Here is a 22,582-nt window from a genome sequence, read left to right as displayed (position 1 = left end):
CTTAATGCTAATTCTGATTCGTGATTGGAAGCACATATCGAAGCGCAGCAGCACATTTAGACATTCAATATAACGGAACTCTAAGTCATATTGTATATTCTTTATCCTCTGCGAGGAGTCTATATTATATTGTTTCGGTTTCGTACTGCCTCGGTGTGGCCATGGCGGCGGGAGCACAATGGCCGTTCCATTGAGTGGTGGATGATTGTTGGCTCTTTTTTGTCATGATGAGAACGAGGTCAGCATGACTACACTCGCAACAAACGGCTTCCCATCAGGTATGCTGCCCCCGCTTGGCACGTAAGCAGCTGCTCCTTTGGCTTGCCGCCATTCCCCGGCGTGCTCACCGCTTTGTCTCTTTGGCGCCGCCAATCTGTTGGTGTCTTTTCTCAGCTCACCTGACTCAACTTGTGTCAACCGTAAATGAATGTTTAGGACGTGGCGCAGTCAGGGCGGCGGACGCGTGACGCCTTTTACGCGAGCGTCGGTGCGTCCATGCGTGGCGCGAGGTTTCCCGGACTAATGAGGCCTCCCGGCAGGCACGCTTGACGTCGAGAACACGTTGAGGCGAGACCGATTTGAAGAATAGTTTCGGCTGGCTTTCTCATCCGCAGGTGGCAGCAACAAACAAAAGGCACTTTTTTGTGTTTCCAAAAGCATCAGTGACTCTCCCCTAAGACTGAATCCCCTTTGGATTCCATCTTAGACCATCACAGGATTTTTTTTTTTTGAGTAATTGGGAGTAAAAAGAAAGGCGCTGCCGTCGTCTACAGAAGTGATTAAAAGAGGCAACTTAATTAAAGTTGGAGCCAAAAGAGATTTATCACCGCCTTCAATTAGCCGGCAGTACGGATGTGGAAAACGCCAGCAATGTGGCGATCACGTCTCCGTCTTATCGATCTAAGGCGACAAGCGACATATGAAAAACCTCGGTCTGGGTCGTAAATGTTCCTTCAAAGCCTCCGCCGAAGTGGGAAGACGAAACCCTCGTAGCGGCTCGGTTGAATGAAGAGGGCTCACAAAGCGGCGTAATTACTGCTGGAGTAGCTTTAGCATTAACAGTTTTGCCTTCCATTAACTGTTGAATAGAACCTTGAAGAGCATCTTTTTTCACGAGGAGCGTGCACAAAACCGAGACGTTGGAGATTCATAACGCCAGACAGGAGGTGTGTTATTGTGGCTATGTTAAGTTTGCGATCTCACTCTGGGATCAGTAGCGCTATCCAAGTTCCCGGCAAATCTGTAAACAAATCAAATGGCATCCCTCCTGCCTCGTTAACGCCAAAGCTTGACACTTTTTGGGCTCCATTTGAGTTGAGGGGCAATTTCACAAGCAGATAAGAAGCAGATGGCACACTGCTTTTTCTCCAACACATCTTCTTTATATGCACTCATGCAGGTTGTCAGTCATTCCCTATGACGGCTTTTTTGACCTGTCCGGCTCATCGTCGACTCCATCATCGTCATAGCAACAGTGGAAAAATGTTCCGCCCGCACTGCTTGATATGTCGCTCTCGAGATCTGCGATCCTGATTCCTTTGACCCGCGCGAGGCTCTTTATCCACTTGTCAGCAGCAGCCGCCAAGCCAGCTGCCAGAGCGCTGCCGCGAGTCTACCTGATGGGACGGGAGCAGAGCGGGGCGGCCATTTGTATGCACGGGAAAAAGCCGAGCTGTCACGGCGAGGGCTAACCTCGGAGATGAAGAACCCTTTTGGAAGCGTCGGCGCCGCAAAGAGATCATGTTTTGGTCCTCGTAATGGCTGCGGCGTGACAGCGTGATAAACAGGGACCTCAGACGACGCTTCTCGCCGGCTTGATTTAAATGACCCCTCACACTCGCGTCAGCGTGAACGGGAGTTGTGAGCGATGCGCCCGACATGCTTACTATTCAAAATCCTCGCGAAGGAAAGTTGAGGATATTAAGATCAAGCAAGGATGATATAAGGGATTTAATTGGTCCGTCTATCGGTTTCCTCTGTTGGGAAAAGGTTCCATTATTTCGTGACCTTTACTCCGCATCTAGAATGTTTAAGCGCTGATCCTGAAATAGTTGCCAGACAATAAACCCGCAGAACATGACACGGAGGTCTGCTTTGGAGATGATTGGCAAGGAAAATGATAGCGCTAACTGTTGTTTGTGTGTGACTTTTTAACCTCGGGTGCAAGGGAAGCCTGTCAACAAGTCCCTCGGGTGGCTGCACACCAATCTCAGAAGCGCCTGGAGAAATGAGACAAAAGGAAAATGGAGAGGAATAAATGGATTAAGAGGAAGGGTGGGCCGGGGTGCCACGGCGTCTTGGTTGAGCGAGCGTAATGGATCGGAACTTAATCAGCAATCAGTATTAATGTTGACGTAGCTGTGTATATTCAAATTAATCATCAAGGACGGGGCGGCCTCCTCCCTAAGCCTGAAGAGGAGAGAATTCGTTCCCGTCGTGCCTTACCGGGGAAATTGATGATGAATGAGTCCGCTTATCAAGCTGGCCCCATTAACGAGCTTATTGACGGCGGTACCGGCTTCCCATCCCGGACGTCGTTTGCTTTGCCTGCGAGGGAGGCTAATTTGGCTCCTTTTGCTCGGCGAATAGCGAGCATGGGCGGCGACAGCGAGGTGCCACGCCGCAGCCGGCTTGCATTTCACTTAACATCTCGTCAGCTAGATAAGTGGATGAGTTGCGGCGGAGGGAGCACTTACTCGCCGACCGACGAAGCACGGAAGCGCATAAATCCCCGGGTATATTCTTTGTCAGCTGTGGGTAAACAAAGTAGAAATGATTTTGCAGCCACTCATAAGGGGGACGTGTGTGTACATAATCAACACCTACTTTCTTTCTGAGGCTGCCGAGATGCGTTTGCACGTGCCTGGCGCGGCTAAAGTCAAGTAGTTAAGCATGGAAAATTCCGTTTTCATACGTTGTCGGGCAAAGTACCAGCCGCCAGTTCTGAGAACACCTAGTTGATGGTCCCGGTAGTTTCAAAGATTAAATCCGCACTGCCAAAATGGCTCATTAAATCACTTGTGGACATGCTAATGCCAACGGTCCGTGCTTAACCGTTAGCATTAGCATGTCCATGTCTTAGAAGCAAGAGATAGTGTCTTCATTATGACTACCGATGGTATTCCACGACATTTTCAAAGTCGTCGTCTTGTTCCCCGAGGGGCCGTCGTCGCAATGACCGTCCCCGCGGCGCCAGCGTTGTGATTTGTCATTGAGTTTCGACCTTAGCGTAGCTCGTGACACAGTTAGCGTTCGGCTTACTTCAGCAAAAATGGCCGTAGATTGAAAGTAAATGGGAAAACATTGGCAAATTGTTAACCAGCGCGCTTCCAATGAGAGATGGTCAGCTCTAAGGCTGAGACGGAGGGAAAGAAAGAAAAAGAAGCAATTAGGTGAAAAGACGAAGAAAGGCTTGTGGGGGGGAGGAGGAAAAATGGCACAAAAGTCCAAGAACACATTTCTTGTGTAAGCAATTTGTCATGAGATGGCGAGAATGGATAGTTGGGGGGGGCTTTGGGAGGTGGCGCGAGCCGGCGAGTGATGAACGGCTGGCCTCTCCCATCAAGGATGCCTTCTAACCCGTGCCACAAAGAGGCGTATCCATCACGCGGGCAGCCGAGAGTGCTTTGCACAAACGTATTGCAACACGCCGCTCGCACGCGGCGGCCGTGCTCAGTGGGCCGCCTCCCGAGAAACACAGCGTGGCGCCGGCCAGCTGCTTGGAATCACGACGACACCCCATACACCAAACACTTAACATCCAGCGCTTGCTAACCGGCGCTAACAGCGCTACCGGGACGACTTGACACCTCAGCCTGCGTCAGACGCTCACTTATGGATTCCAACTATTGACCGTTAGCGAGGACGAAGGCTGCGGGGAGCCTGATAAGACGGCGAGAACTCCGGCCGCGCTTTTATTGACTCGACACTGTACGTCGGCCGAACGGCCTCACGCGGGGGGCGTTTTCGCTAACGTCAAGCAGAGGTCAAGTAAGCAAGGACGAATGTCAAGTGCGTACGTATGTGCGCCGGCTTGGGGAAAATGGCGGCATACTTGGCCTATTGTAGCTGGTAGATGAGTCAAGGCTGTCTTGAGCTCTTCTGTGATTAATGTGGCGATATATGATCCGCAACCTTCTTAGCCGCCGCGCCTTCGAGGTCGAATGTCGGAATGGCGGATGGTTTTGTTCACCGTCACACTTTCACGCAACCGCTCGTTTGAAAACGTCAACGCGGCGGCCTTCGAATCCAAACTCCTTCCCAGTGGCAGGTTTTGGAGACGGAAAAAAAAAAAGCGAAGCAGGGGGAGTTTGAGTAACGACAATCTCAGATGAATGTTATTAAAAATGAATGAGGGCATTACTTACTTTTTTCAATATCTGATTCAGAGTTAATGAGGGAAATTAGAGCGAGGGGGGAGGAAAGATTGATTGTACAACGGAACGGCAACTCTGACGTGACGCTCGGAGCCTTTGTTGCCATGGCGATCAGCGGGGCGGCAATTAGGAATGTGCAATCATGTTTGAATGCTGTATACATAAACGATGGTACCAATCTGGTTCTGGTGGCAGCCTCGATGATGATAAATCAATACTTGTTCCTGTTTTTGAAATTCTAATGTCTCCGTGTTGGATCTCAACTTTGATGTTGTTTTGGAATTTGCTTTATAATGCGCTGAGCTTCCGTAACTTCAATGGACGACCCAGTGGGGTCCATTGTGATCCGGTCGAGGTCCGTCCCATTGGCCTCCCGCCGCCGCTGGCTGTGATACGAGCTACCGCTCAGCCAGTCGCCATGGTGATACGGCGTTGGTGCCATCGCCTGGCACCGGCTCGCGTTTTATTCGGTCGGTGGGAGTGATGCAGCCAGTTCTGCGGGTGCCAATGTTTTGCTCACCAAACGAAAGCAAAACTTTCTGATTTTTGGACTTTTGTGAAGTGTTGAAATCACACGTGTCAAACACCTGCCTTTTATTCGCTTGGAATATTTCCATTTTGGAATTTGCCAACATCGTTCACTCGAGCCAGCATGTTTAATTTGATTCAAAACACAGCTTTTTGGTGAGCTCTGTTGTTTTAAGCTAGTTCAATCCAACGATTCAGTTTTCAGTCCATGGCCGAACCAGTGCCATAAGACGTCTTCTGGGCTTTGTTTAATTTGATGCTGAAGAGACAGCGAAAAAAAAAAAATGTTTTCACTCTTTGTGGCATCCTCTGGAAAACAACATGTCCTCAATTAGAGCCTCTCGTTCCCTTTTTCACTCATTAGCCCGCGCTAGCAGCTGCTGCCATTTTCGATTCCATTCTTGGATCTATTTGCCTCTTTTTGAAAAGTGATGCGATGAACAGATGGAGACAGACTTCTGTATGAGACTGGAAATACAATTGGACTATTTCTATTAATCAAGTGGCCACAAATGACAAGATTGTTCGACAAGAATATGTTGAAGTAAAACAACCATTTGAGGTGCAGGAACAGAGACGGGAACCTATGAGCCAACAAATGGGCTCGCTCGATGGACCCAAAAGGGGAACTAATTAGACTCCGATCACTCACATGCTGGTTCTCATTATGTGCGATGGTCTGGATTAGCCAGTGAAGACCCGGGACTATTTACTCCGAGTTCCAAAATCGGACGAAATTCTAAGATGGCGGCTAGAGTCGTTTGCTTGGCCTTCATACAAAAAATATGGCCAAGCACATGCTGGCCTCCCCCGGTGGGATCTCTCACCATTTATTGTCTTTTCACATCTGTTTACCTCGCCCGTAGACTTGTTAATAATTCAACATAGTCTTAACCAAAGCCATTTCTCACCTCGAGTTTGCTTCATTAAACTCGATCGGAATGGCGACCAGCCATTTTGGCGCTACGTTGCCGCCATCTTGAATCGCGGCCATCTGATTGGTGGAGAAGAGCGCCCCGAATGGCCTTGCCCCCGCACGACCTCGTGATAACATTTGCGCGCCGAGATTTGATTCAATCTACATGTGGGTCTCCAACCGGCGCATACATGTGCATAAGATTTACGGCGCCCGTTATTTACGATGGCAAGCTCCTCCTGGAGGTCAACGCGAGCTGCGTCTTTGAAATGTAATTATGTGGCCGTTGGCAAAGCATTCGCATGTGAGCGAGGATTTACGGGTGACGCGGACCTAATGGATGTCAAGCAAGTGACATTCTATCCACTTCCCGGGCGGCTCAGAATAAACACCGCGAGCGGGTCGGGACTTTGGAGGTGATGAGTGAGCAGGACAAGGAGAGGGCAGCAAACGTGGGCGTGACCCTTCTGCTCACCATCTGACTCAGGGTTAATGTTGAACTCACCAAGGTTCACAGCAAGGAGCTTTGATTGGCGTGAAAAGTGAGTCCGCCCCGGCCGGCCGGCCGGCGGGCTCGTCTCCTTGACGAGCTTCAAGGTCATTTGGCCGATTCCGCCGACGGGAAGGATGCGGTTGCGTTGGAATGTTTTCTTCTGGGTGTAATTAGCTGTGAAGAGAGATTAGGATTGTTTCATTTTGGTAATCTGGTCGAGGAGTCCCTGTCCTCACCGTCTGTGGTGGCAAAAAGGAGATAGTGGAGCAGAAACTGGGAATGTCCTATAATAAGGAGCTATAGCTTAACGCCCCAACCAGACAAATAACAATGCAAGTCCCTCCCCCCATTACCTTCTCTGTCTATTATGGCAGGCCCTCCAAATAGGAAATCATTTTTTTTCCCCCTCCATTTGCGTTTTAATCAGGTCCTCAATTTCGCCCTTCCCACCACGCATTCATTTCTGAAAGGCATTTCCTCTCAGGGCCACTTTAAGAGACGTCGTTTTAGATTGCAGACTTTGCGTAGATGCGCGGTGTCACGGTGTCAGTCATGTTTACTCTGTAAAGCTACCTGTCTCTCTGTACCTGTTTTTATCTTTACCTTTTATTTCTTCTATCTATCTATCTATCTATCTATCTATCTATCTATCTATCTATCTATCTATCTATCTATCTATCTATCTATCTATCTATCTATCTATCTATCTATCTATCTATCTATCTATCTATCTATCTATCTATCTATCTATCTATCTATCTATCTATCTATCTATCTATCTATCTATCTATCTATCTATCTATCTATCTATCTATCTATCTATCTATCTATCTATCTATCTATCTATCTATCTATCTATCTATCTATCTATCTATCTATCTATCTATCTATCTATCTATCTATCTATCTATCTATCTATCTATCTATCTATCTATCTATCTATCTATCTATCTATCTATCTATCTATCTATCTATCTATCTATCTATCTATCTATCTATCTATCTATCTATCTATCTATCTATCTATCTATCTATCTATCTATCTATCTATCTATCTATCTATCTATCTATCTATCTGCCTGCCTGCCTGCCTGCCTGCCTGCCTGCCTGCCTGCCTGCCTGCCTGCCTGCCTGCCTGCCTGCCTGCCTGCCTGCCTGCCTGCCTGCCTGCCTGCCTGCCTGCCTGCCTGCCTGCCTGCCTGCCTGCCTGCCTGCCTGCCTGCCTGCCTGCCTGCCTGCCTGCCTGCCTGCCTGCCTGCCTGCCTGCCTGCCTGCCTGCCTGTCTGCCTGCCTGCCTGTCTGTCTGTCTGTCTGCCCGCCTGCCTGCCTGCCTGCCTGTCTGCCTGCCTGCCTGTCTGCCTGCCTGTCTGCCTGCCTGCCTGCCTGCCTGCCTGCCTGCCTGCCTGCCTGCCTGTCTGTCTGCCTGTCTGTCTGCCTGCCTGTCTGTCTGCCTGCCTGCCTGTCTGCCTGCCTGCCTGCCTGTCTGTCTGCCTGCCTGTCTGCCTGCCTGCCTGTCTGCCTGTCTGTCTGTCTGTCTGTCTGCCTGCCTGTCTGTCTAGTATGGTTTCAAACTAGGGTTAGGGTTTCAAAGTAGGGTTTAAAGCTAAGGTTCGGGTTTCAAACAAGGGTTAGGGTTTTAAACTAGGGTTTCAAACCAGGCTTAGGGTTTTAAACTAGGGTTTCAAACTTGGGTTAGGGTTTCAAAGTAGGGCTTCAGACTAGAGTTAGGGTTTCAAAATAGGGTTTAAAGCTAGTGTTAAGGTCTCGAAATGGGGTTAGAGTTTCAAACTAGGGTTTCAAACTAGGGTTAGGGTTTAAAATTAGGATTTCATACTAGGATTAGAGTTTCAAATTAGGATTTCATTCTAGGGTAAGGGTTTCAACGTAGGGTTTAAAACTAGGGTTAGGGTTTCAAAGTAGGGTTTTAAACTAGGGTTAGAGTTTCAAACTAGGGTTTCAAACTACGGTTTGGGTTTCAATGAAGGGTGACAGTTCTGATCTGTCTGTCTGTGTTGTCTACAGTTCATTTATTCCTGACAGCTACATTTGATAAGAATCAAAGGTTCCCATCGGACTCCATCGAAAATGCACGCACAACTTTTCTCTTCATGACCAAAGTCATACGCTGCTGCCACCGCCGCAAAACGTGCAAATAACCCAAATAAGCTTTTCGCCGGTCGTCACCATTCATCTCCGCCGCGTTATGATTAGCTCAGGCAAATGATATGAAAGCACAACAGAAGATGTTTGCCAGAGCTGCTTACCTGCCGTCACGTCCAACCTCTGCCACACTTCCTGAGATGTTTGTTGACCCGAGGCGAGCGATAGAGATGCAGCCGGTGTAATAAGCAATGATGAGCCGTGCCCCTGTTTTTTTTTTTTTTTTTTTTTCATCCCGAATCTCGCCATGTGTGTGCGTGTGTGTATATAGCAGGCCTCCGGAGGCTGAATCATCTCTGCTGACAAATAATAAAAGAGAAGTGGGAGATTGTGAGCGTTGGCCCATAAATATTGAAGGAGTGGAGGATTATTACAGGCTTGAGCTTTATGATTGTAGCACTTTGAAGGGATGCCCTCATACATTTTTACCAATTTATATGTGCGGCTGATTTGGTTTATCCCTCTGTCGGGCCGGCGCCGCACGTGCGGGCCTCAAAGTGTGCACGATGCCGTCGATGGGAATTCCTTCAGGGCGCCGCTTTTTTTTTTATAATGATTGAATATCTTTCCAACCGCGCAATTTCTCGACACCGTTTGAGAATTATGAACTTAGACTATATCGGATTAGAAATTATTTTGCGGCGGGATACGGGACGTTTACTTGGTAATATTATTTAGATGTGGAGAAGCTTTGGGATTTTTTTTTTTTATTCAGTTACAAAGATTGATTATGATAATGAGCAGGTAAAATTCTTTGACTAGCTGTTTGTGTTTCTAGGCGATAATATAGCAAGTGTGAGGTTGTTTTTATTTTCGGTGAGGAATCCCAGCATGCCTCGCTCCGTCATCTCAATTCCAACCTCCCGGGTGGCGCCAGGTATTTTCGTCGCATCCCATTGGTCGGACGATGAGGAAAAATGACTGTGACATTACTCATCGATTTGGCGTTTAATGCATCGGGCGACAAGACGCATTAATTTTTATTTTGGATGTCACAGAGGACACAAAAGAAATGTCCGCCTTGCCCCACTTTGAAAAATGGATGGGGTGAAGTTTTCCCGTCGCCAAAGAGGTCGTGTTGTGTTTTTTGTGATGGCTTTAGTTGTTTCAGCCGGACGTGTTACTCTCGCCGAGCCTGAATTATTTATCCAAAATTTGCCCAAGAAAATGTTTTCTGCTGGAGGAGTCCAGCCCCGTAAGGCAGAGGTCACTTCATGTTGCTGCTTTGTACGAACAAAAGGTTGTGGATTAGTAAGCGAAGGATGACGACAAAAGAAGTGTGCTCATCGTGTCTCCCCAGGTCACTTCCTTCTGCCCCCCTTCACAGTCCACGCTGTCATGACCACTGATGTCACGTGTCACTCAAGCTCGTTCCAAGTGATGCGTGCCGGGCATGAAAGTCATTAACCGGCACGAAGGGTGACCGTTGGTTCGGGTTGTTTCACGAGTCCCCTGCAGAATAGGAAAACGTGCATGTGGGTGTGGAATGAAAGACCATCTGACGCAATCGGACTAATAGTATGTAAATGGAGGTGGTGTGTGTTTGTGTGCGTGTGTGTGTGTGTTTGAGTGTGTGTTTGAGTGTGTGAGTGTGTTTGTGAGTGTGTTTGTGTGTGTCTGTAGTGAGTGAGTGAGAGTGAGTGTCTGTGTGTGTGTGTGTGTGTGTGTCTGAGTGAGTGAGTGAGTGAGTGAGTGAGTGAGTGAGTGAGTGAGTGAGTGAGTGAGTGAGTGAGTGAGTGAGTGAGTGAGTGAGTGAGTGAGTGAGTCTGTGTGAGAGTGTGAGTGTGCATGCGTGCGTGTGTGCGTGTGTGTGTGTGTGTGTTTTAAAAACTGTGATCCTGGAATATGTGGGAGGATAGGAATCAAAAACCCGAATGCAGAACAGCCTGATGAGGATGCATCTCATCTGGCGGCGTTGATGAAGAAAAGACAGAGATACATTGACGAAGGGAGGAGGGGGGGGGCGGGAACGAGGGGAGGAAAGAGAGGACTTGTCCCGACAATTACTGCGGCTGCCAGAACGAGGCTAATCAAATGGCGCTTGGCATGGCCGGCCTGTTCTTCACGCAGCTGCTGTGGGAGGGAGAGAATGAGCTGTGACAGGAGGGGGAAAGTGGGCCGCCGAGAAAAGGTAGCGCCGCGATGGCGTGCAGAGGCGCGGGCGGCAAACTTGGAGGGGAGGATTACATGCCAAGGGGGGAGAGGCAAGGATGCTGCAAACGGACACTGAAGATAGCAAATGGCGTTCAAATGGGAGCTGACTTTAGGTGCACCTTTTGTGGAGGAGCACGAAAATTGGGAAAAACATATCAATGATGATCAACACATCCAGGGATCGGTAGTGAACCGATGCTGGCCTCGATTCAATGTGGCGGGACCCGGTGAGACAGCTGCTTTATACGAATAAAAAAATAAAAGAATCTCAAATAAAACTTCCTTGCCAGTAGTTGGTGCTACATCGCGGCCGTTTGACACATTGATGAATCATCGTGTGCTCCAGAGAACAATTATCACTTTTGATCAGTTAACTGCACAATTTTCTGTAATTAATCACAATCGTTTGTCTGTGAAGCTTGCCACAGATATTTAAGTAACATTTTGGAATTAATCGTAAAAAAACCAAATAGAATGAAAAGTGTCGGTTCAATTCGATGCAACAAAATATTTTCAATCAAAAAAATTTCTCAGAAAAGAAAATATAAAATATATAAAAATATATATAAATATATAAAAAATATATAAAATAATATAAATGTGTTTATATATATATATTTTTTTTTTAATTTATATAAATATATATAATCTATATATACAATCTATATATAATCAAAAACATTCTCAGTAAAAAGAAAATATATAAAATATATAAAAAATATATATAAATATATAAAAAAGATATAAAATATATAAATGTGTTTATATAAATACATATCATTTATATATACAATCTATATATAATCGATTTATTTGTGTGTGGCGATAATATTTTCCGATTTTTTTTTCGACTGAGTCACGAGAGGGAGCTCTAATTGAATCAGATCACAACACGGAAGGGGTTCAAAGCAAATCCAGTCAATGTTCATTTCTGTTACTCTTTAATTGTGCTTGTCGGGGGATGCTTGGGATCAAATGTGTGTGTAGTGAGGTGGAGACTCTCCCTTGTCAAATATTCATGTTGAGGGATGTCGAAAAATGATGGAAATGCCTCTTGAGGGAATTGTGAGGCTCGGCGTTGGGATGAGAGGAAGCGAGCAGTGATGGAAGGTTAGCATACTTTGCTCTCTTCTTCAGCCCAGCCTTGTTGCAGGCAATGGCTGACACTGTGACATTGTCTCCTCCTCCTCCTCCGCCATCCCACGAGCTGCCATGTGTCATCTCCAGATGCAAGCAACGATTTCTTCCCCATCATGACATACTACCGTCAGTGCCAATGACCTAAAATGGGATCTTTCGATTATTGTTGTCGTTGCAGCCGCTTATATAAAATTCAAACGCGGAATGTGCCATTCATTCTGGAGTGAGTAATGATTTTGTAATTGACTGCTAGTTCTGCATCAAGCTGGCCCGTTTGGAGAAAAGAAAAAAAAAAAATCGGCATTTCAGTCGTGACGTGATTTGGCAGAATCGTTTGTTGAATCGTTTGTTGAATCGGCAACTCTTTTACAACAGTCATGTTAACATTCTCCTTCATTAGTAGTTTCACTCCTTTAGATTCTATTAGCTAAATTGCATTATAACAGTTTTTAGCTGTTTCCCCCTTGTGGGACAAAATAAAGTAATATCTTATCGTCTTATTGGACGAGCTGTTTGTTTACATTCAAACTTTAGCTTGCAGCTGAAAGTGAGGACTTGGAATTCAATAGCGGAGTGCCAGAGTATTGTCAATTTCAGCCCGTTTGATTGTGAGACTGTGTGAGTCCCTCCTCAACCACACAACACACACACACACACAGAGTCTCTCGCAGAGCCTGATGTCATATCAATCTCACGAGCCTAAGCAGGCTGTTCAGTGAGATGTGAAATTGAAACGTAGCCTTGGTTATTAGACAAACAGTGCACCGGCACAACTGCTGCTTCTCTTGTCAATAACCCCCGAGAGTAAGCAACTAACAGCTCATTTGTCCGATCACGCCAGCCGGTTATCGCCGCATTGTGCGCGTGTGTATGTTTGTGTCGGGGTGTTGCAATGAACCTCAACGTACCAGAACCCAAAACAGTGTGGGGCCCCAAACCCATGTGGAACAGCAGGCAAGATTTTATGAGTTACGTACGCTTACAAAATGAAATCGAAATGTTATCAAATTGTTGAAATGTTACATTTTAAAACAGTTATGCTATATATAGTATATATATATATATATACAAACAAACAAATAAATATATATATATATATATATATATATATATATATATTTATTTGTTTGTTTGTTTGTTTTAAATTATTTAATTTATTTATTTCCTGGCTCCTTTTGCATCCGTAAAATATTGTTCAAGCCATAGCACAGATGTGCTTGTGTAATATTTTTAGCATGATTTTCACAGGCAGGCAAACAAACCAAAAAGAATGGTAACCTCTACAATGAGTATTAAACAAAGGGCTCCACGCTACTACTCATTGTTATTTTTCTTTAATTTTCTCCTCTGCATCCTCAGATCTGTCACTGTGCTGCTTTTTTTTTTTTTTTGTATTGTTGTATTTATTAATTTATTTTAAATCGGTCTTCATTAAGATTCCTAGTACATTCGCATTAGGCTGTGTGTGGAACTGAAATGAAATGTCTGTTGTTGAAAAGGTTTGTCAAATGGTTGCGCTTATTTTTCTTTTTTTTTTTTTATAAACACCGCTGAGCATATTTGACAAGACACCTTTCTTTACATAACACTATTCTTCCATATGTTACCTACGCCTCATGTCATTTACGTCATCACACTTATCTGCCAAAACTTGTGAAAAAAAACGAAAGATAAAATTAGTCAAATAGATTTTTTTTTTTTTTTTTTTTTATCGTCGACATTGGAAATAGCCAATCCGCCAATACAGCATGTGTGCCGATCTCGCTACTCGCAAAGACCTTCAAATGCTGTCAATCAACAGATGAAATCATAATGTGACCTGCAGCAACATTGAAAGGTGGAGGAGGGAAAATAAAAAACATAAAAAACGGAATCCAATCAAGAGTACTCAAGAGCTCTTGAAACGCATGACATCCACCACCGCGGTTGACTTCAGTTTTAGCAATTAAGTCGGGTGCCTGATCGGCAGCCTCCGCCTCTGCATCTACTGTACCTCGTCAAAAAAGATTCATCAATCACATGAAGACTTTATTCGGAGCCAACAAAAGCTTTGGATGGCCTTAATCGTAGGTGAATTTGGATTTGAAAGGATTCGCAGTTTTTGGTATGTTTTGACCTTCAGTGATTTATATTTACTGTTAAGAAAGGATGCTCGCAAATCGGGGGATCATGCGCAAGTAGAGAGAGGGAAAAAAAATGAAGTTAACAAAATTAACAAAATGCAGACATTGATAAGGTGTGAAGCGAAGGTCGAATTTTACATGAACCAATAATTATTGTTGTCCTAGCTTTTAACAGTTTAATAATAAAAAGGCAAATGTCACAAAAATGGTAATTGGCAATTTGATGCATCTTCCTTAATTATTGTAAAGTATCGGCGTTGGTATCGGCGATACCAAAATAATCAGTATCGCACACCACTACCACAAAACTCACAATTCCCGTCATGTGAAATATGTGCGGCTGGGCGTTGTGATAACACAAAAAGGCTTTTGATGCTTTTTCTAAATAAACATTGACGGACATCTTCGCAAAAGCGGGTCTCGCACGTGGTTCTAATCAAGCTAAGACGTGTTGCACATTCACCGGTGTAACTGGTGAAGACCTTGACACCACATTGTAAATACCTGCGGATCACAACAGACGAGCCGGCTTCCGCCAGCTTCCACCGGCTTCTGCGTATTTGCACGGGTCACTGAGCAAAGGTTCGCTACGTGGGCGGCCATTTTGTCCTCCGCTCTATCTTGGCTCTTTGAAAGTGAAGTGGCCCTTGAGAAACTTAGCGAGGCGGGCGGGATCCTCATCTGCGACAGGTGCTGCTTTCTTGGCCTTAATCTCCAGTGCGTGTTGTCGTGTAAAAAGATGTTACACAAAGACACATTTAGAGTGGAAATTTCCAAGATAGGATCAAGACCCAGTGTATCACGAAATGTTTACATTTATACTCGCTTTACCGACAAATAAGCTAATTGAGTAGAAGCGCTTGTAGCTAGGTTTTGAATCTCAGGAGCTGAATTTCCTTTTTCTGGTTGTCATGGTAGTATCTCCAACGTAGGTTCCATGAAGCCATTGTGTGCAGGCAATCATCTCCTCGCCACCTCCTTAAACGGACTTGCCATGTCCCAAAGGCGCCGCAATCAGACAGCGCACAGTAAATGAATAATAAAGAGGCTATTATGCGTAGCTCCATTTCAAATGGGCAGTTTCCTCCATGTCGCCGAGGCTTACTGTGAGCTTAATTGAGACCTCGGTGGCACTTTAGCCTCCGTCTCTCGTGCGGGTCCTGACTTCCATCAAGCTATCACGTTAAGTCTCCACGTCAGCGCGCAATGTATATAAAGACACCTAAGAGGGTGGTGGTAATTGTTGACGCTAATTAAATTTAGCTAAAGCTGAAGTGACATCTCCTCGCCGCTGTTAGCAAACAATAGCCGATGGAGACGTAACCGGAATGACGACGGTTGCCGTCTCCATTTCGTCTTATCTAGTTTAATAAAGAGGCGCAAATGAGAGAAAATGTGCAATCAGCGCACGAAGGCAAATGGCACGCTGCTAACCGCTAACATACTTAGCTCGTCTATGATTGTAAATGGCTGCTTTTGAACTGCCAACATCGCCGCAAGGCTTCCCTCAAGGGGGTTTTGCTTTTTATTTGTTTCAGGCACCCCCCGCCCCGCCCCGCCCCGCATCCTCCCTCCTTCCCATCCACCGTTCCATCCATCTCTTTCTGTTCCTCCTCTCGTGGCTCTTTTCTCCGTCAATTCACACTTGACTGGCGTAGCTCAAAATGTCAATTTCGAGAAACAACGGGACTTTAAAGAAGCTGCTTCTCCATCTCAGCCGTGGTAAAAGCTAAAATGTTTGCGTCTCGGGCTTGCCCTCCAGGCAACGATGACGTTGTCTCATCACAGGTTGTGAATGCGAGCAGCTACGACATCCGGCATAGCTGCTTGCGGCAACACCTTCAAGAGGTGTTGTTTGTCGGAATGGCTCTTAATCCCATACGGGCGTTCGGGACGAACCGGATTTGGGAGTCCGCCGTCTCAAACTGTCTGGGTTGAGTTCTCAGACGTTCCTCAAGGAAGTTGTGTTTTTGGAAGCTCATGGTCTATTCACCCCATTTTGTTTCTTGCCGTAATGCAAATCAATTCATCTCAAAGTGTTTGAAACACGCTGATTTATCATTCGGAAGACATTTTTAATACGAGCTGCATCATGGCAGTCAATCAGCGCAGCCAATTGGTTTCATCTGGAGATATTTGATCGGAGATGTGTACAAACGCACGCGCTGAGAAACTAAACGAGGATTGCGCAAGTCGGTTATGGAGACTCCCAGAGAACAGCGAATCATCTGTAAGCCGTTATGAAGGCTAATGTTGGACGATGACTTCGATTTTCTTCAGATTTTTGGGTTTTATTCTTCTTGGAGGTGTTTTGAATGCCTTCTTGTCCTCCCCCCAGGAAAGGAAGAGTCGGTAGCAACCTTCAAGGGCAACGAGTTCTTCTGCTACGACCTGTCGCTTACGCCGATCCAGAGCAGCACGGACGAGATCACGCTGTCCTTCCGCACGCTGCAGCGCAACGGCCTCATGCTCCACACGGGCAAGTCGGCCGACTACGTCAACCTGTCGCTGAAGAGCGGCGCCGTCTGGCTGGTCATCAACCTGGGCTCCGGGGCCTTCGAGGCCCTGGTGGAGCCCGTCAACGGCAAGTTCAACGACAACGGCTGGCACGACGTACGCGTCACCCGCAACCTGCGCCAGGTAAACACACGATCCCTCCGGAAATTCTGTCGCTTTCGGATCGCTGGCTTCCGACTGCGCTTGGAATGGAACGTCCGTCTGTCTGCCGCCGACGATTATCTCTGCTTGTCTGATCTGTCACTATGAGTTACATTATTGTGCAAGGTTGACTATATTGTTCTCTTTGCCAAACTAACAACAGTTCTTATATTCGAGGCTCTTGATCACTTCAGGGCGCTGATTGAAATGTCTTCTTAGAGCATGATTGGAGTACCAAGAATTTCCAGACTGTTTGGGTCAATATTTTTTGCTTTGTCTTGCAGAGCGCCACAGTCGCCGCTCCATTTGTATACAATATTAACATTTTAGAGTACGATTCGCTCCAAGTACATTTTTAAATGCAGCTCTATATTCTTCTGTTTTTATACAAAATTCCATTTTTTTCCTGTATTCCAATCACGTAAGCAATTCTAATTCATTTGAGCGAGGAGAGCTGTCAGCCAGCGTAGCACTTTAGACGCCTTTTTCAAACTTCTACCAAATGACAGAGATTGCTTGAGAGCATTCACCAGCTTTTGTGGCCTTCAGGCGTGTGTGTAGCAAGTAGCTTACACACCCAATAGCTGCTGAGCTCATCACTTGGCCGAGCGCGGCCGTGAGACGCGATCAATTTCACTTACGCTCGCCGTGCTTACTAGCTCACATTTTGGAGGCTAATTGTAATTGGAACGAATGGCTTGTCAAAGCTAATAATGGCCGGCGCGGGCGGCTCCGAATGCCAAAACAGGCCCACTCGCACGCGCGTATTAAAAAAAACAAACACAGTGAAGTTGCGGCAAACTCGATGAAGTATCCGCGCTCGACTCGAGACCGATTACGGGCGAAACGTGCAGCGCCGATGTTGGATCAGCGTAGCGAGACGAGTCCGATGACTTTCGCAAGCCGGAACGATCTTGAAATTCCACAATCCACTACTAGATTGCGGCACAGTATTTTGTCAATAAATTTGAAAGAAGAATGAAAACAGGACGATTGTTGAAAACTCTTTAATCCTGCTTTTTACGCCTACATTGTGAGCTGAATGTGTTTGTATTTTTAAAATGTCTTGTTAAAAACAAGCCTTGGGAATATTTAAAAAGACGATCTTCCTGGAACATAAATTTCATTTAAAACCGCGAGGGAGGGGGCGAGCCGGAACTAACAAACTGGATCGGCCAACGTGTGCAAATAATTTCTAGCAGATGGCCCAGGTGCCCTTTGACCCTAACTCGTCTCGACGTGCGTGTTTTAATCTGCTTTACATATTTCTGTATGTCGCACGTGTCATCCAATGATGAAAAAAATGTCCGCATAGCGCTTAATTCTCGGCCGAAATGTCATCAGCCGCCTTTTGCTCTGTTTTTGTAATAATTATTTTGCATAAGCATGATGTAGCTGTCAGCAAAATGCGCAATTAGGTGACTCTCTCAGCAGGGAGGGGCAACAAATGAAGGTCTGCCAGACGACCACAGGGTCAGAGCGCCGCCTAGTGGCGAGCGGGTGAAGCGCAAGTGAAGTGATGATTGTGATGCCGGGGGTTGTTCTTCCACACCAAAAGCCCCAAACAGGAAAATGGGAAAGGCAATTTTGGCTTGAGGACGCGTGGTTTGCTTTTCTGATGAGAAGCGGAGAGAACAAGAGACGGTTTTAGTGGCGCAATGTGAGACGAAAGCAAAAGAAGGAAACGGGAGCCAACAGTTTGTTCCTCATCTAAGCGAAACACAACAGAGGCGACTTGTAATCCCCCGATGTGACTTTACAAGCCGGAGATTCAACATCCAAGTGACAGAACTGGGCCAGTCGCTTTTTAGCCAGCGTCTGAGCAGACAGGCGGCTGAACTCACTGTAGGGCTCGTCGTCTTTCCCGCCTTCTCGCCATCGACGCCTTTGCGTGACGTTTCCGCTCGCATTTTGCACACGTGTGATCGGATAACGAATTCTTTGCAGCGTAAAAACACATCTCGTCGTTGATGAAGGAAATCACTACCAGACGATAATCGCTGAGAATGTGACTCAGTAAGGACTAATAGTGATGATAATGATAAAATGGCAAATTGCATTTGGATTTCAAAAGTCTACACACCCTTCTTCAAACGCGTGTTGAAAGAAAAAAAAATCCAGTGTTAATGTGGCCTATAAGCAGTGCAACTCAATTAAAAATGATAAACAACTGAGATAATGTAGTTGCATAAGTGTGCACACCCTCTTAAAATTGCAGCTGCTCAGAAATAACCTATCACAATTTAACTCATGTTAAATAGGAGTCAGCACCCAAAATAAAGCTCAGATGTTCTAGTAGACTTTTTCTGAACTTTTGAATTTTTTTTTCTATTCAGAACTTCCCATCGCTATTCTTTACCGTTTGTATGCTGTTCATTCGGTAACAAGCAGTGTCGTTTGCGCCATTATACGGTTTGACCTTCACCAAACCACAAGAATTCCAATTTCCCAAACACATTCAGGAAAATTTGTCTAATTGAGTTCACTTTAATGGTGGAAAACATTCAGGGGTGTGTTGACTTTTTATAGCCAATGTGTGTTTTGATGATTTTTCCCTATAGGGTACCTGGCAATGCTGTCAACGTGCTAACTCTCCTACAGTGGCTTTTTTCTTTTTTAGGAGGTCTGCAAATAACACCTTTATTTTAATCGTTGATCGTCATATTACCGATTGGATTGATTATTAAATGATTGTCCCTCACATCAAGGATCCACTTAGAAATTACTATTTAAAAAAAAAAAGTCATGATATAGCGGTGCGTTGTCCCAACACACACACACACACACACACACACACACACACAAACACACACACATACAGCACAATTTTGCTAACTCTTGTGTCTTTCTTTTACTAACAACAAAATCTAAATTTGTTCCAGTTTGATTCTGTTCATTGGTGCTTTGGTTTGGCCTCTCCCCAGTTATGATTTCCACAAACTAACACTGCGCCATCCACGGAATGTCAACCATTCTACTTAACCTGCAACGTGACTACTAACAAATGTGTGCTCCTTGTTTCCCTTTTTTCTTTTGTTTTTCTAGATTTACGCTAGTTGTAGCCTAGTGGTTCAACTGCTTTCTTTATTTCTTGATTTGGATATTAATTACCACGTTAGCCAACTCGATACACTCTTTTATGTTTTGTTTTTTTTACAGTACTGTAGTGTAGTTTTTTTGAGAGAAGATGGCTTTTCTTCCACTTTTTTGGGGGGGGCGGGGCTTAAAGTGTGTTCTCCTGAGTTTACGGTTGGTTATTTTTTTCACCCCTTTCCCCCCCCTTCCCTGTTTTCTCCCGTAGCACGCAGGCATCGGACACGCTATGGTAAACAAACTGCATTATATGGTAGTTATCATTCTAATTGTCTTCTAGTTTGGTTTTTCCTTCCGTTTTTTTTTTCCTGTTTCTCTTCTGTTTGCTTTTCAACGTTCAATCCGCCATCAGGTAGCTGCCAAACTCTGCCTCCTTTATATTTTGAAACATGTTTTTGTTTATTGCCATCCAGTACTGCCCTACCTTTGAAAAGACGCATCAAAAGAGGTCTACAAAAAATATATAATTTTTTTTTTTTGTTTGTTTTGTTTTTTAAATCTCCCTCCTCCTCTTTGGTTCTTTACATTCCCAACTATCCCTATGAAGAAATAAAGAATTATAGACCAATATATTGCAATTGAGCTTTAGAAAAGTGTTTTGTTTTGGGGTTCTTTTTTTCCTTTGAGTTTCCCCCCCACCCCCTCCCGATTTGTTTCTCCAAGAGCAACCCCCGAGACGTGAGCGCACGCAGCAGACTTGTAAAGCGGCTAAACAAACATCCTGTGATGGCGCCTCCAGTGAATGTCAGCATAGCACAAATATTCACTCACGTTGATATATTCATTCGGAAAAAAAAATTTTTCAACGATTGCAGTGATTTCCAAACGCTGTGTCACGGCAAGCCATCCATTTGCCGCCAGAAATATTCAATTGGTCTGAAAATTATTTACCACTACTCATGGCTGTATGCCAGTAATGCATTTTATATATTTACTTACTTACTTACTTAATGTTTTTATTTTTATTTATTTTTTTATTCATTTATTTACTTACTTACCTTGCTCTTTCACCTTTCTCCGTGTGATGTGAGGACACTTCCAACAACGAGGCCCTCTAAAGCAGACGTGACGGATTATTCATTTATTTATTCATTTATCTATTTATTTACTTACTTACTTACTTACTTTTTTAATGACTTATTTACTTACTTACCTTGCTCTTTCACCTTTCTCTGTGTGATGTGAGGACACTTCCAACAACGAGGCACTCTAAAGCAGACGACATAGATAGATAGATAGATAGATAGATAGATAGATAGATAGATAGATAGATAGATAGATAGATAGATAGATAGATAGATAGATAGATAGATAGATAGATAGATAGATAGATAGATAGATAGATAGATAGATACTCAGTCTTTCACTGGGGCTGCCATCAGTGCATTTTTGGTGTCTTGCGCTGCAAGATCTGGACTGTGTGCGAACGAACGAACGAACGAACAAGCGAGCGAGTCATCATTAATACTAACACTAACGTGCACTTCTGCATGACTCCGCCCTTTTCTCAAAACACCAGATTACATTGAGCATATATGTTAATGTATATATCCTGGCTAACATATATACATGCATATATCAATTCTTCTAATATAATCAATACGGCCACACGACACGTTAGCCGCAACCTTCCCCCCCTCTGTGCTGTTTTTTTTTTTTATCTTTTTGTTTGGTTCCGTTTGAAATTAACCAACTAAAAGCAACAATGACCTCACACATGGAAATAAAAGGAGGGGGGGCTATGAGCTGGGGGAGGTAGGACTGACCCCTCCCCACTTTGCAATGTGTTGCATAAGTGCAATTGCCATGTTCTTTCATTAGTAAAAGACAATTTGGCGTGGTGAAATAGACGGTGATGTTCTTTCGCTCCTGTCCCTTCTCCCCCCCTTCTTTAAAAAAAATTTAAAAAAAATTGAGTTGAGTTCATCCATGACATTGTTCCCATCCTGTATTGGTGGTTGCATGCGTCTCCGTGTGGTGCACATCCTCAAGAATGCTTCCTGCCACCCGTGTGCTCTCCGGTGACATCTTTCTGCATATTTCCATGTTAAGTGCACGGCTTGTGCATCTCCTTTTCAATGGATTCTTTTACGACACGTTTATGATGAAAATCAAACACCTCCAGTCCAAACATTTTTGGTTTGAGCGAAGAATCCGTTACCCATTTTATCGACTAATTCATAACAGTTGTAACCAACCCCCCCAACCCAAAAAAAAAAATCTAACGTACGTTGTTGCAAGTGTACTAACAGCCATTTTTGTGTCTGACTTGCCCTTACTGACCACAATACTAACCGATTGCAAACAAACCCTAACCCGTCCCCTCCCCTTTGGACCTTTACTAACACACATGTGGAGCTGACACACACATACACCACAAAATTATTATCTGCCAGACATCTATTGAATGAATCTCCACTCTCTCTCGCTCTTTGATTCTGAGTCTTTGTTTAATGATTGCTGATGACGTTTGTATGACTACAAGTTTCTTTACAGATGTGCACCCAGCAAAGGTAAGTTTGTTTTTTACTTATTCCAATTTGAAAGGTTATTGATTAAAAAATAAAAAGTTGGGTCAAATAAATAACCCATAAAACATCAAATTGTATTTATTATGTATTCCTTTATTTATTTATTTATTTATTTATTCAGTTGTTTATTTTAATTATTCAATTTAATAATTTCATTTAATTATTTATTTAATTATTTCGTCGTATTATTTCATTTAATTATTTATTTTAATTGTTTAATTTTAATTATTTCATTTTAATTATATATTTGTTTACGGGCTAAGCCAAACCTTGTTCTTTCATGCATTGATTACAAATGTAGTTTGCCCACTGGCTCCCCCTGCAGGTGTGGAGTTTCAACCATTATTTTAGGGCTTTTACTGAAACGTGCTTGTATTTATTGTTTTGAAAAACAATGTGTTGTAACTCCT

At 44.4% G+C, this 22,582-nt stretch overlaps 2 protein-coding genes across 11 annotated transcripts in view; both read left to right on the top strand.

The window, feature by feature from the left end:
• Positions 1 to 22,582, top strand: part of LOC119129646 (C-type mannose receptor 2-like) — a 902,042-nt gene that overhangs the window by 421,211 nt on the left and 458,249 nt on the right. The gene's annotated exons all lie outside the window — the stretch shown is intronic.
• LOC119128075 (neurexin-2-like) overlaps positions 1 to 22,582 on the top strand; it is a 250,844-nt gene that overhangs the window by 116,298 nt on the left and 111,964 nt on the right. For 9 of the 10 annotated variants that reach the window (XM_037260157.1, XM_037260160.1, XM_037260162.1 and 6 more), the window contains 2 exons: positions 16,229 to 16,530; positions 19,850 to 19,873. In XM_037260157.1, coding sequence (XP_037116052.1) covers positions 16,229 to 16,530; positions 19,850 to 19,873 — 326 coding nt within the window. The remainder of the gene's footprint in view (positions 1 to 16,228; positions 16,531 to 19,849; positions 19,874 to 22,582) is intronic. The other variant, XM_037260158.1, reaches the window with a different exon arrangement.

The sequence above is a fragment of the Syngnathus acus genome, chromosome 10 (genome assembly GCF_901709675.1).
Source record: "Syngnathus acus chromosome 10, fSynAcu1.2, whole genome shotgun sequence".
In the NCBI taxonomy this organism is placed as follows: domain Eukaryota; kingdom Metazoa; phylum Chordata; class Actinopteri; order Syngnathiformes; family Syngnathidae; genus Syngnathus; species Syngnathus acus.
The sequence above is the reverse complement of the archived record's forward strand: the minus strand, read 5'-3'. Positions and strand labels throughout refer to the sequence as shown.